This window comes from Sprattus sprattus, assembly GCF_963457725.1.
Source record: "Sprattus sprattus genome assembly, chromosome: 8".
NCBI classification, from domain to species: domain Eukaryota; kingdom Metazoa; phylum Chordata; class Actinopteri; order Clupeiformes; family Clupeidae; genus Sprattus; species Sprattus sprattus.
The window spans coordinates 15,452,993-15,465,958 of NC_137927.1; the positions used below are offsets into that span (position 1 = coordinate 15,452,993).

General features: G+C 40.5%; 2 protein-coding genes across 2 annotated transcripts in view; one reads left to right on the plus strand and one right to left on the minus strand.

Annotated features, from left to right (window-relative positions):
• The window catches only part of ankrd11 (ankyrin repeat domain 11), a 112,548-nt gene extending 110,776 nt beyond the window's left edge, over window positions 1-1,772 (minus strand). The window contains exon 1 of the mRNA XM_080843886.1: window positions 1,398-1,772. The gene's annotated coding sequence lies outside the window, so the exon portion shown is untranslated. The remainder of the gene's footprint in view (window positions 1-1,397) is intronic.
• A 1,747-nt stretch (window positions 1,773-3,519) lies between these two features.
• Window positions 3,520-12,902, plus strand: spg7 (SPG7 matrix AAA peptidase subunit, paraplegin). The gene is made up of 17 exons (XM_080843490.1): window positions 3,520-4,145; window positions 4,373-4,469; window positions 4,554-4,637; window positions 4,767-5,008; window positions 5,108-5,247; window positions 6,914-7,016; window positions 7,095-7,220; window positions 7,310-7,472; window positions 7,942-8,115; window positions 8,198-8,322; window positions 8,431-8,533; window positions 8,810-8,920; window positions 9,205-9,320; window positions 9,548-9,704; window positions 9,931-10,094; window positions 11,072-11,149; window positions 11,993-12,902. The coding sequence occupies exons 1-17, from the start codon at window positions 3,906-3,908 to the stop codon at window positions 12,203-12,205; spliced, it is 2,436 nt and encodes an 811-aa protein (XP_080699616.1). The 5' UTR covers window positions 3,520-3,905; the 3' UTR covers window positions 12,206-12,902.
• Window positions 12,903-12,966: the final 64 nt, after the last annotated feature.

A 12,966-nucleotide genomic window follows, 5' to 3' on the forward strand; every position in this document is an offset into this window, starting at 1 on the left:
ATACATGATGGAACAGTTTTGTAACACACAGAGAGCAACAACAATATGGATAGTGCCCTTACATTTTGTTTATGCCCCTATGCCAGACAGACAATCCGCAGCAGACAACCATTCTTTCACGTTACCTATGTTTGTAAGCACTAACACCTTTCATCTCAACTAAGACTTTAGACTTGCATCTCCATTTATATCAAGAGCGAAGAACATTACCGGGGGTATAGTGGAAATGTACGAGAGGCCCTCTTCAAAATCCTGCTTAGGCTAGCGACTACCTGCCTCTACCTAGGTTTAGTTCTGTGAGTATATGTTGCTAACGAAACAGTTCGTTTTCCAAACATTTGGCTTGACTGAGTTGGTTGATGCCAACGCAAAATCATGTTGGGCCACTGTGTACGACAAAAAAATACAACCCGATGCATTTCCATTCCTAGATCATGCTTAAGTTAGTCTTACAAAACAAACCAATCTTGTCACTATTTCGACCAAGTCATTTTTCTATCCATGTATTGAAAACCAATTCAAAGGATAAAAACATGCCTGTGTATATTTCATTGTACTGTTGACTTATGTACAGGTTTCCTGGAAAAAAGGCATACTTCACTAAAATAAAATTAAATGTGGTATTATCATTCTGCAAACTAGACTATTCTTAGTTCAAAAGATATCTTCATCTGGAAAGATTGGTGGAAAATTCAGATAAGTTAGCCAAGTGTAATGAATTTAATCTCGTCAACGACGACTTGAATTTGAACTTAAATATTTAACAAATTATTTTAAAAGGTGAATCAGACCGTCAGCAATGAGGGCCAGTCACAAACAAATTGAGGTTTGCTTGCTTGCTAGGTTCCCCATCTAGATAAGCTATTTCAAGGATGATTATTTCCCTTTTTAAATCTAAGTTGATTAACGTTGTATCAAGTGTGCATTAACTATAAACTTAACCACCCTAAGATAAGGCTATACACGTACACTAGCAAAATCTAGTTTGCAAAAACAAACCAATATTGCTTGGGTGGTTTGATAGAACAAACTGCAAGTTTCCCTTCATCTTTATAACAGCAACAATATTGTTCTGAAAGATTTCACGTTAACGGACGAATTCAACTCTAACCATTCTATTCACACAACAGCACAGCTTTTTTACTTCACCCTCTTATTAACGTCAGTTGTTTTCCATAGTAAAACAGAATTAACCAATGATGTATCCAAACTCTTCAAAGACTGGTAGCACTATAAGGTTTGCTACCGAGTTAGCATTAGAATAAACAAAACTAACTAACCCTGCCTGGCGTATTATTAGCCAACAAGCTAGCTGGCTAGCTATCCAATAATTTGCTACGCAGGAGTATATTTCGTTACGGAGCAGGCAAATGAGAAACTACAAAATGATGTCTTACCTTCGGTCAAAAATGAACTACATCTACAAGTTTATACTTCACATTCCTCTCCGATGCTTGTTTTTCCCATTTGGGGCCTTCTCAGTAAGCTGCCGTCCAGGGACATCCGACAAGAACGGCACCCATTTCAGTCCACAGTCACACCAAGCAAAGCTAGCGAGCTAGCACCTTGAGACTAGCTGGCTAGCTTAATCCTGAAAACCCCAAGCGATGAAAAAATCTTCCAAGATTCCAACAGATGTATTATTAAAGCGATTATTTCCCCTCCATCGCTACTTAAGAAGCACCACAAACAAACTGTTGCAAAACTTTAATGTAAGGCTTGCTGTTTTGCTTTTAAAGAAATGTATAACCGAGTTTCGGCTTAATCCTCACTGACCAACTCCTTGCAAACCGTTTCCAAGCGGCCTTTGACTTTAGCTTCAATGCTGACGAAAATGGAAAGCACAAATTGAGACGCAAAATTCGATTGGCTGCTGAATAAGGGCGGGTACATCAACTGACGCCATTGTGAATCGTGTTTTCACAAGTTCATAGGTAAGGATAATAGTATCCATATTTATAAAAAAGGTTTTGAGCAAAAATGCAGTGTATGGGGTAACGTTAACATAAAACAATGCGTTGACAATAAATTATGTTTTCAGCAGCTGGCAAGTGTAACTTGCGGTAACGTTACAGCGTTATGGTTGCTTCGTTTATGAAAGACAAAATGTGATTGGGTGAGAGTCAGAACACCGTGCTTTTACAGTTTGCATTGGTCAACATAGTTGTTCGTCTGCGTGACATCACAAATTGTTTTTATTTTGCTTGTCAGTTAATATATATTGCTACCTCTTCTACAGAATGTCCAGTATTCTGCTGCCGATTCTCTTTTTGTGTAAGCAGCCTATCTCAGATATTATTTAAATTTGTGTAATTTAAGAGGAGACAGCACACTACTGTAACAACCTTATGCAATTACTATTAAGGTTTGTCTTATATTCGAAAATATATAAATTGATTTACACACTACCCAAGCGATTTAACAAATGCACTGCTTAGAGCTTCACGAACCATATACACAAGGGATCACAATCAACCATAATCCGGAGTTTAAATGATAAAATAGCCTATGTTAGTGGTTTGAACCTTGCCATGAAACGTCATCACATGAATACTGAAGTTGGGCAACACCACCACCTGCTGGTATCTTTAAAGGCAGACCAGGCAATGTTGCACTTACATTTCTAATTAATTGAATTCTCTACATTGTGGTTCTTGTATGACGCATGATGTGGTCAGTGGCTAGTATTTCAAATTATAAATTATATCTGCCAGTATTAATCAGGATCAAAAGTATTTTGCACTGAGTTTTCCTCTGCAGTTTGGTCGGCTATTCCATGTGAGTCACGGGTACCACATTTTGCGTTAAACCCCTGTCATCTGACATCTTGGTGATGCTTTCATTTGTTTGCAACTAATATGACCTCTTTGCTGAACACAAAATAGTTTCAAATGGATGAACATCTCTGGCAGTTCAGGACACTGTTTGGCGTTGTCAGTCATTCAAGCCCTGAGGAGGAGATGATTCTGTTCTGTCTTGGGGACACGAAAGCATAATACAGTGAAAAACTCCAATCCCAATCACTGTAGTTGTCATTTAAAGGCCATTGAGGTGTATATGTCACACGGTAAGGTATGGTAAAGTGATGGTAGCTGGTCCAGATTTGGCTCCATAGCAGACTTTGGAGTATTACTGCAGAATGAAATGAGTGTCACTAAAGAACGGCCTGAAGCTATATTGTGCAATCGAATCTAATCCAAACCCAGATAACCCCCATCCCTGTGGTCTGGACAAGTCAGAGCATTTACCCCCAAGCTCTCAAAGACGGTGAGGGTATGTCTGTCGGGTTGTAGCCTACCTGGCTACAAACCTATGAGTAATCTGCTTCAAACCTGACAATACATCAAAAAAATGTAATAGACAACTCATTGATTGCATGTTGTCATCCTTGTTCTTTACTATTCAACATTCTTCATTTTTTTCCCTTATATTTATTCGAATATTGCGTCAATATTCCGCGCGGGGTTACTGTTTCTTGGCGCAACGGTGATGACGTCATGGGTTGGTGACATAACAAGATATTCCATTTTTGTAGAGATCGCACACTGTCTCCCTGCTGCAGGTAGCAAAGTTGTTTACTAGCTGGCTATCAGTTATCCTAGTAATCGCGAGTTGTGTTGATCTGCCAACGTGAGCAAGAGTTGTATCTTTTGGCTTGAAAAAAATCTTCAGTTGTTTAGTAATGACTAGCTAACTGTCTGACGGTACGGCTAGCACACAATGGAGCTATGGTGAACTGCGTTTATAGCAAGGCTAATTATATTAGTACAGCTAAACTGTCAACAAATAATATCCCAAGAATGACATTTTAAGTGGTTCGTTCTGCATGCTGTCATCGGGTAGCTAATGCGCTCAACAGCCGTTTCAGCGATCTAGCTATAGGTAACATTAGCTGTTGACTTACAATGGCAGCGTTACTTTTGCAACGGAATAGCAAGTCATGTAAGCATTTAAAAGTAAGTCAAGTTTGGACATTGATGTCTCGTAACAGAAACGGCATCTCAGGCAATGTTGACAGTTTCTCCAATAGAGTCATTCAGCGAAGACTGGAATCGTGTTCTAGTTGCAAACAGCTTTTAAAACCTAAGTTACGTGTGACACTACCTCCACAAACGAATCGTGAGTTTAAATCACTTTATACCGAGGTAAGAAGTTTGTTGAATTTGCTTTGTTGTGAATGTGCACATAGTCAACACTTTTGCCTTCTGTTTGGTCTTTAACCCAATAATTTATCTTTTGACTTCCAATAATATTGGAGGTCGAATACGTGCCTACTGTAAGATACACAATGTTCGTGAAAGTGTTCAAGCTCTCCTTATAAATGGTAATGTCACTGTACTGACAGTCTAATAACAATTTACTCGTTCTGTAGCTCAACAGACCCTTTTATCCAAGAATACTAGGACTCACCAGGACATCACTTGGAAATCATCAGATACTCAATCCAGTGGGATTATGGAAGATATTAGGTGAGTCCTTCTTTAGGCTATAACTTCAGACATCCTCTCTAATGGCATAACACGGTACTCAGTGTATCACACATCTGTTGGCAGGGGGCCTCAATTACTTTAGCACCTCTCAATCACGCCAAGACAAGAAAGATGGGGGCAAGGGCAAGACTCCGGAGGAAGATGAAGGTAACATTTATTTAGCTTGTATTAGGTCTTTGGACAGAAGTCCACTCAATTCCACAGCAATGTATATACACATGTGTATATGAGTGTTCTGGTTCACCTGTGATTGTTGTTGACTCATCTCATCTTTAGAGGAGAAGAAACGTCGTGAGCAAGAGGACCAAATGTATCGCGAGCGCCTGCGTACCCTTTTCATCATTGCTCTCATCATGAGTGTTCTCAATTCCATCAACACCAGTGGGGGGAACATCTCCTGGAATGACTTTGTGAACGAGATGTTGGCAAAGGGAGAGGTCTCACGTGTACAGGTTGTTCCTGAGAGTGACATCGTAGAGATCTACCTCCACCCAGGAGCAGTCATCTTCGGAAGACCTGTATGTTAGGCGTTTACGGCATTTGATCGAGCTGCTTTTCAGTCCTTGTTAGATTTATTTACAGTATTTGAGTACTGATGCTGTTGCTTCTGTTTGCAGAGGTTGGCCCTCATGTACCGCATGCAGGTGGCCAACATTGACAAGTTTGAAGAGAAGCTGCGAGCAGCAGAGGAAGAGCTCAACATTGAGGCCAAAGACAGAATACCAGTTTCTTACAGACGCACTGGCTTCTTTGGAAAGTGAGTGATTTATTCTGATAACTGGCGACGATGCTGTCACGATATTTGGACCACGATGCATTATTATTGAGTTGGTTTTTTTGCAATTGCAAATCAATTCTGCAATTTATTTCTCCCATATATTATGTTTTGCATACCAGGAGTCTAAATTAGTTTGAGGTAAATTCGTCTATGACAAAGTAATTTGCTTATGACTTCCTTTCCACTGTGACGCAAGAAAAGAACAAGGGGCCTCATTCTCGACCTTTTTCTGTAATTCTTCAGAAATGTTTCTTACACGACTTCGCAAAAACAACGTAAGAGAAACGCTTCCGCTGCATTCCCGCACACTTGAAAATGTGTTCATAAGCAGCCGAAGTCTTCTCAGCTGGGTTCCTTCCGATTAGCTTCTTAGATTGATGCGCGTTCTCGTGAAAGTGGATTTGCATACATACACGCCCTACCAGCTCCTTATTAGGAGACGCAATTTTAGAAACGTGTGCTGTCGCAATCTCCCGAATCCACCTTGTAGCAGGTGTTCATTAATAAGGTGGAGATATTGTATAACGTTGAACGTCCGAAGTCCGTAAAACACATTTAAGTAGTCACTTTTTTTGTTTTTTTATCGAAAAATAGGCACCATAGGTGTGAAGACCGGTCCCAAGTACGAGTATAAATTGTAGTCCGTCCTGTAGTTCGAAATGGCCACCATAGGGGTGAAGACTGGCCACCAGTAGTAGTATAAATTGCAATAAATTCATTCCTTAGTTCTTAGAGATTGACCTTAGTGTTTATTTATTTATTCACTTACATTTGCAGTGTTCATGTCATTCACAATCAGTCTCTTAGCAGACGCGGCCTTTGTCCAAAGTGACTTACAAGGGAGAGAACAGTCAAGCTACAAGCCATATAGACCTAGTGTAACAATAAACACTACCTCGTATAATTATGACTATAAATGTGAAACGTAATTGTTAATGATACAAATATTCTCGTATTTATTATTATCATAATTATTTTAATCCGAGGATGTCTGTAGAGTTGACGTGAACGCAATCTCCAACGGGTTCTCACAAATTCGCCCGTTAACCCTTTTACTGCTTTTCAAATGTCATTCCTCAACGCGATTCCTCAAATAACCACAAGATGGCCCGTGGAATCCCATTTGAGAAGATTCTGGTAGAGTTACGACTGCTATTTCGAGTTCTGAAAGTTGTCTGAAGTTCAGAAGAAAGCACAGAAGAAAAAAATAACGAGAATGCAAATGTTTTCATAAATGTTTCCGAAGTGGAGTTCCTTCTGAAATCCTTCGGAAAGTCTTCCCAACTGCTGTCGAGAATGAGGCCCAAGGTCTTGTGAACCTCAGAAGCAATGTCATCAGGACGAATGTACTAAAATGATAATATTAAATACATAATTAACAAGATACTTGGCACAACTGTTTCAATGTAATATTGTGTCAAAATATGCAATACTACACTGTATGGATTGACCTCTCATGTGAAAGGTTGAATGAGATTTACCGGTGGTTATGGCGTATCAAATGCCATTAAAATTAAGTACTTTGTTTGATTTAACCAAGGGACAGTAAGTACAGGGTGATAAGAAATGGATCTTAGAAAAGTGAATTGAAATTAATCTCTGTGACATGCCTAACCATCTTTCACCTCTGTGTGTTTTGTTTTAGTGCACTGTATGCCCTTGGCATGGCTGCTATTGGGGTGGCCATTCTCTGGTACATCTTCCGGCTTGCAGGCATGGGAGGCAGAGAAGGAGGCTTTAGTGCTTTTGTGAGTTTTTTCTAGATTCAAGCAGGTCATGACACAGCCGTATTCTCCTTATTAATGCGCCAATCCCTCTCTCAACAGAATCAGCTGAAAATGGCTAAGTTCACTATTGTAGATGGGAAATCTGGAAAGGGTGTCAGCTTCAAGGATGTTGCAGGGTTGCATGAAGCAAAGGTGGAAGTGAAAGAGTTTGTTGACTATCTAAAGGTGAGGGCAGGTGTGAAGTCAGAGTGTTTGAGGATTAAGACTTTGACAATATGTCCCTGACAGTGGCCTGCATTTTTTTCTTTTTGTAGAACCCTGATAGATACCTTCAGCTGGGGGCCAAGGTCCCCAAGGGTTCCCTACTGTTGGGGCCTCCAGGGTGTGGGAAGACCCTACTGGCCAAGGCTGTGGCAACTGAAGCTCAAGTGCCTTTCCTTGCCATGGCAGGGTCTGAGTTTGTTGAGGTAATTGGAGGTGAGTTGGTACATTTTATGCATTTCAAATTTGACTAATATCTGATTTATTGAATAACTTGCACTGCCCAGTGAACAGGTCAGAATTATGTAATTCTGGTATGTAGCATTTAATATGCCACCTACAAGTATAGAATATCGCATAACCAATGTCATCGCGCCATGTTATCCCAAACCGGGAGAGAGCCTATATGGTCATCAATGTTATTGGTGAACATGTGAATATAAACAAGGTTCCTGTGGTATTTTCACTATAAATGAATTGTGCCCTATTCAGTAAAAATAAGAACCCATTGACTTATTGTTCCATTGTAATTGTTTTCCTGTTATCTGTAAGTCACTGCTGATAAAGTGAAGTATTGGGCAGCTGGTTAAGATGAAGTAATGTGAATGTAGATGCCATATGCTGAGTATTACAAGTGTGTTTCATCTGAGAGTTTTGATGGACGTTCACGTGTATTTGTAATTAGGTCTCGGCGCGGCCAGAGTGAGGAGTTTGTTTAAAGAGGCACGGGCCCGGGCCCCATGCATCGTCTACATCGATGAGATTGATGCTGTTGGGAAAAAGCGCTCCACCAACATGTCTGGCTTCTCCAACACTGAGGAAGAGCAAACTCTCAATCAGTTACTGGTTGAGATGGATGGTAAGACTGAGAGATAGGAATGAAGGGAGACCGTGATGAATCACTAAATTCTCACAATCAACAAATATCATCTTTCTTATAGGAATGGGAACCACAGATCATGTGATTGTGTTGGCCTCCACAAACCGGGCAGACATTTTGGACAATGCACTGATGAGACCAGGGAGATTAGACAGACATATTTTCATTGACCTCCCAACCCTACAGGTACATGCATGTTCAATACAGTTTTTTCTACCTACTTCATAGGTACGTGTATAACAGTAATGGTGTTTGTTTACATTCATTGCCTGGTGTTTGGTACCTGTTCTTCAGGAAAGGAAGGAGATTTATGAGCAGCACTTGAAGATCCTGAAGCTCACCCAGCCAGCAAACTTCTACTCCCTCCGTCTAGCTGAGCTCACCCCAGGTTTCAGTGGTGGGTTAGAGGCCTTATCCCTCAGATTCAAATGTGTCCTAATCCATCCTGATTGCATCATATTGTCATTGTTTCATTTTAATATTTATTATGCAGAATATCATTATTTTAGCAAGTCCTAAGTGACATAGTATTTCAATTCAATTGTATTTATTGTATTGTTATTGTAAAAATTGTCTCAAGGAGCTTGTCTATTTGTTTATTTGTCTAATTCATGCCTATATAATTCTACTGAGCACCTTAAAAAAATAGATTTGATTTGTGTTTGTGTCCCAGGTGCTGACATTGCCAACATCTGTAATGAGGCTGCCCTCCATGCTGCCAGAGAAGGATACAAGTCTATTGATACATTCAACTTTGAGTATGCAGTGGAGAGGGTCATTGCAGGTACAAGACAGCATTACAGCTTTGGCATTGGTTTCATAATACACACAACTGAATGGGTTGTAATAAAGGGGGAATTTTACAGTGTTGTAAACTCCTATATCTGGTATTGTTTTATGATAATGGTGCTCCCTATTTCATCTTTTCATCTCTCCATTGCACTGTTCTGACATAAAATTAATTATTATTATTATTATTATTATTATTATTATTATTATTATTATTATTATTATTATTAACATTGTCTGACATGCAGAGTTTCCTCTGTTTCTTCTGTGTTTGTTCAGGAAGTGTAAAGAAAAGTAAGATCCTATCCAAAGAGGAGCAGAGAATCGTGGCGTTCCACGAGTCTGGTCACGCTTTAGTGGGTTGGCTTCTGGAGCACACTGAGGCAGTCATGAAGGTGACCAAAACAAACTACTTTCTCTACGGATAAAAAAGGTTCAAGCTCGAAATTGGAAAAGATAGATAGATACTTGTAGATAGATAGATGGATACTTGGATACTTTATTAATCCAGAGGGAAATTTTAGATAGGGCGAATATGTAATGGGTGCTTCAGTGTACATTGCATTCACTATGACAATGTATTCGATTCTTAAAAGTCTTTTTTGTATGCCATGTGTTTCAGGTGTCTATTGCCCCCCGGACCAATGCTGCATTGGGCTTTGCACAGATCCTCCCCAGGGACCAGTATCTCTTCACCAAAGAGCAGTTGTTTGAGAGGATGTGCATGGCATTGGGTGGGAGGACATCTGAGGCCATCACATTCAACAAAGTCACCACAGGTAGAGCTCACATGCGATCCCACGGAAATGAACATGCCTTAATGCCATTCACTCAATAACACAAACTCACTCTTTTGTCTTTCATTAACACATTAGAGAAGTTTAAGGCATGATTTCTGCCAACAACCTTAAGGGGTACACACATTTAGATGGCAAAGCACTTGATGAATTCCACCGTGCGCACACACAAACGACACATTATTCACAGCTGTGTGTCCTGTGTTAGGTGCTCAGGATGACCTGAGGAAGGTGACGCGGGTGGCCTACTCCATGGTGAAGCAGTACGGCATGTCAGCTAGCGTGGGTCAGGTGTCCTTCCCGGACACAGAGGAGCAGGGAGCCGTTGGGCGCAGACCATTCAGCCAGGCCCTCCAGGAGCAGATGGATCACGTGAGTGATGTTTCATCTCCATTAGCAACAGCTAACTCATTCGGATGTAAACACTTGTGTGACCCGCCACTGCCTTTACTTGCCTGGGTGCAGGTATTTTTGTGTATGTTTGGCAAGCTCGATGTGCGTGTACATGTACAGTTTATATGTTCCGTCAACCACGGCATTCTGTTTAAATAACCACACACATTCAATGTCGTGTCATATAAATGTTCCGTTTATTTAGGTTAAAAATCATACCTCATATTATCATATTGCATAGCGTTTGTCTTACTCTTGTTTTTTTGTCTTGCGTGCGTCTGTTTGTTAGTTAGTGAAGCGATTATTGCGCGACTAAGTGCAGGTTTTAAAACTACCGGGTTGACCCGAAGTATTTTTGAGTATTTGGCTGATGTACTGTATTATGTGCCAGCTATGCCATCACTGTAGCCTTATAACTACCATGGTGTAGAGTAGACTGCCTTGCCCAGCTGTTAGGGAACATTGTTGCTGGCTGTTATGAGCCGATTGATTGTTAATGTATGGCTGCTGTGAGCCACAGGTGTTGGTGCCTGTGCCGATGACACACCTGCTGTTTATATTGGTTTGAGCCAATTGGAGGAGGTTTGTGTCTAGGCTACTTTAACTCGCCTTTTCCTTTGTTCGAGAGAGTTGCCTGCAGTGCTTATTAAGACGTTAGTCTTAGGAGCTCTCACTCACCAGCTAATATGGTCCTTTTTCATATGTAGTTGACTACTAAAGTGCTTGTTTGTATAAAAAGGAAAAAAAAAACCTCCTCTTTCCAACATCTTCTACATCCTGAGTCCTCCATGAGTTTCCATCTAGCTCTAACCGTGACGGCTATCTCAACCTTTAACAACTTGCGAAAACCTGAAAAATCTATACGTACTGTTCACTGAATACTGATTAAAATTGAATAGTAGGATACATAGTAAAGTTATTCATCCTTGTATGTCATAATGTTTTTGGTTTATCAGGAGGCTAAAATGCTGGTGGCCCGTGCCTACAGACACACAGAGAAGCTGCTTCTGGACAACAGGGATAAACTGATATTGGTGAGCATCTGCTATCATTCTTCTTTTAGCACTGTGTAATGGCACGATGCATCATAGAAAACACAGTATAAACTACTCTTCTGAGGAAAATAATGTTCTAAATAATGTACATATTTGTACAAGTTGTACAATATACATATAATGTCACATTTATAAATATAAAGGGTTCAGGTTATCAAAGAGATTATACAGTCACTGGCCACTTTATTAGGTATACCTTCCTAGGATAGGACCCCCTTGACCTCAGAAATGCCTTAATTCTTTGTGGCATATTCAACAAGGTGCTGGACACATTCCTCAGAGACCTTGCCCCGTCACCTTGGTGCTTGCTTGAGTAGATAGATTTAGATATGAGTCCATATTTGGATTGGAGTTACTGCTGATTTGTGGGCATCTTCATGATGCACCACATCCCAACTATGTTCTATTGGATTCAGATCTGGTGACAGTGGATTTTGATTGAAGTGAACTGATGATATGAGCTTTGTGACATGCCGTGTTATGCTGCTGAAAGTAGCCATGGTCAGCAGCAATACTCAGATGGGCTGTGGCATATAAATGATGCTCAAAAGGGGCCCAAAGTTTGCCAAGAAATGATCCCCCACACCATATGCCATCAAAATGAATTTGAAGATGATACCAAAACTAATTGCCTGGTAAAACCATATCTCAAAAAGTGGCAAATTGTTGCGAAGATGAGCAGTTGAACAGGTATACCTAATGAAGTGGCCGGTGAGTGTATGCCATATTTTTTTTAATGTTTGTCATTTACTTTTCTCTCTGTTAACTTGTCTCTCTTTCTGTCTTCATCTATCATCCATCTATTTCCCCCAACCTCATCAGCTGGCCAACACGTTGCTCGAGCGCGAGGTGGTGAACTATGAAGACATTGAGGCTTTGCTTGGCTCCCCTCCATTTGGGCCCAAGAAGATGATCACCCCGCAGACCTGGATCGAGGCTGAGAAGGACAAGCAGGATATCGGGGAGGACGAGCCTCCCAGGCCCCAACCGCCACCCAGGAAGGACGATGAGGACTTCAACCTGGGCCCTGTGTGATCTCAGGCTGAGGGCTCACGCAGTACCAGGACTGGCCTCAAGGTGCGAGAGACACACCACAGGTGGTTGCTTATTTGATGTGTCAGCCATACTCCGATTGCAGTGAACTGATTTGAGCTAAGATTCTTTGCAGTGAATTTGTGACTTGAAAGGACAAATGTGAGGCTTGGGATATCCTGCTTATATGTGTAGACGAGGTTCCTACAGTAAAGTAACTTGAACGGAATGAATGGGATGAAAGATAATTATAAATATGTCCATTTTTATTGGATGTAATGAGTTATGTTTGTGCAGTGAATAGCATTTGTACAGAGAAAATAGGAGGCTGCACAGAATGCTATAAAACGCACTAATTAGCCACAAATAACACAGCTGTCCCATGGTTTCAAAGTTTAGGTTTATGTTTTTCCTAAATCTGTTACCTGCAAAAAATGATGTCACTGCTGCAGGTTCTCTATGTACCAACATAAAGGAATATTCTCACTGTGGGCACAAAGCGTTTTCAGTATAAGCCAATGAAAGGGCAAAGGGAAGGTACACACCATTCGACAAAAAAGTGTTATTTAATAGAATTAGACTTGGCTGCTTGAAAGTTTTATTGTGAATTCAATGCTGTTAGTCTCATGTAGCTTTGTTGTGCCCAAATCCAACCAAGCTGTAGAATCTGTGTGTTCAAATAAATCCAAATAGATGGGTTTCTCCTGTTTTTTTGTTAATAACATTTCTACCTGAATTCACCTGATGTATAGACTTATATAAAA

Bases quoted from the DNA above. Each gene is read 5' to 3' on its own strand.
- spg7 (XM_080843490.1), top strand. From the start codon at position 3,906: ATGGCAGCGTTACTTTTGCAACGGAATAGCAAGTCATGTAAGCATTTA. The intron at 10,095-11,071 runs GTGAGTGATGTT...TTGGTTTATCAG, and splicing joins TCCAGGAGCAGATGGATCAC to GAGGCTAAAATGCTGGTGGC. The intron at 11,150-11,992 runs GTGAGCATCTGC...CAACCTCATCAG, and splicing joins ACAGGGATAAACTGATATTG to CTGGCCAACACGTTGCTCGA.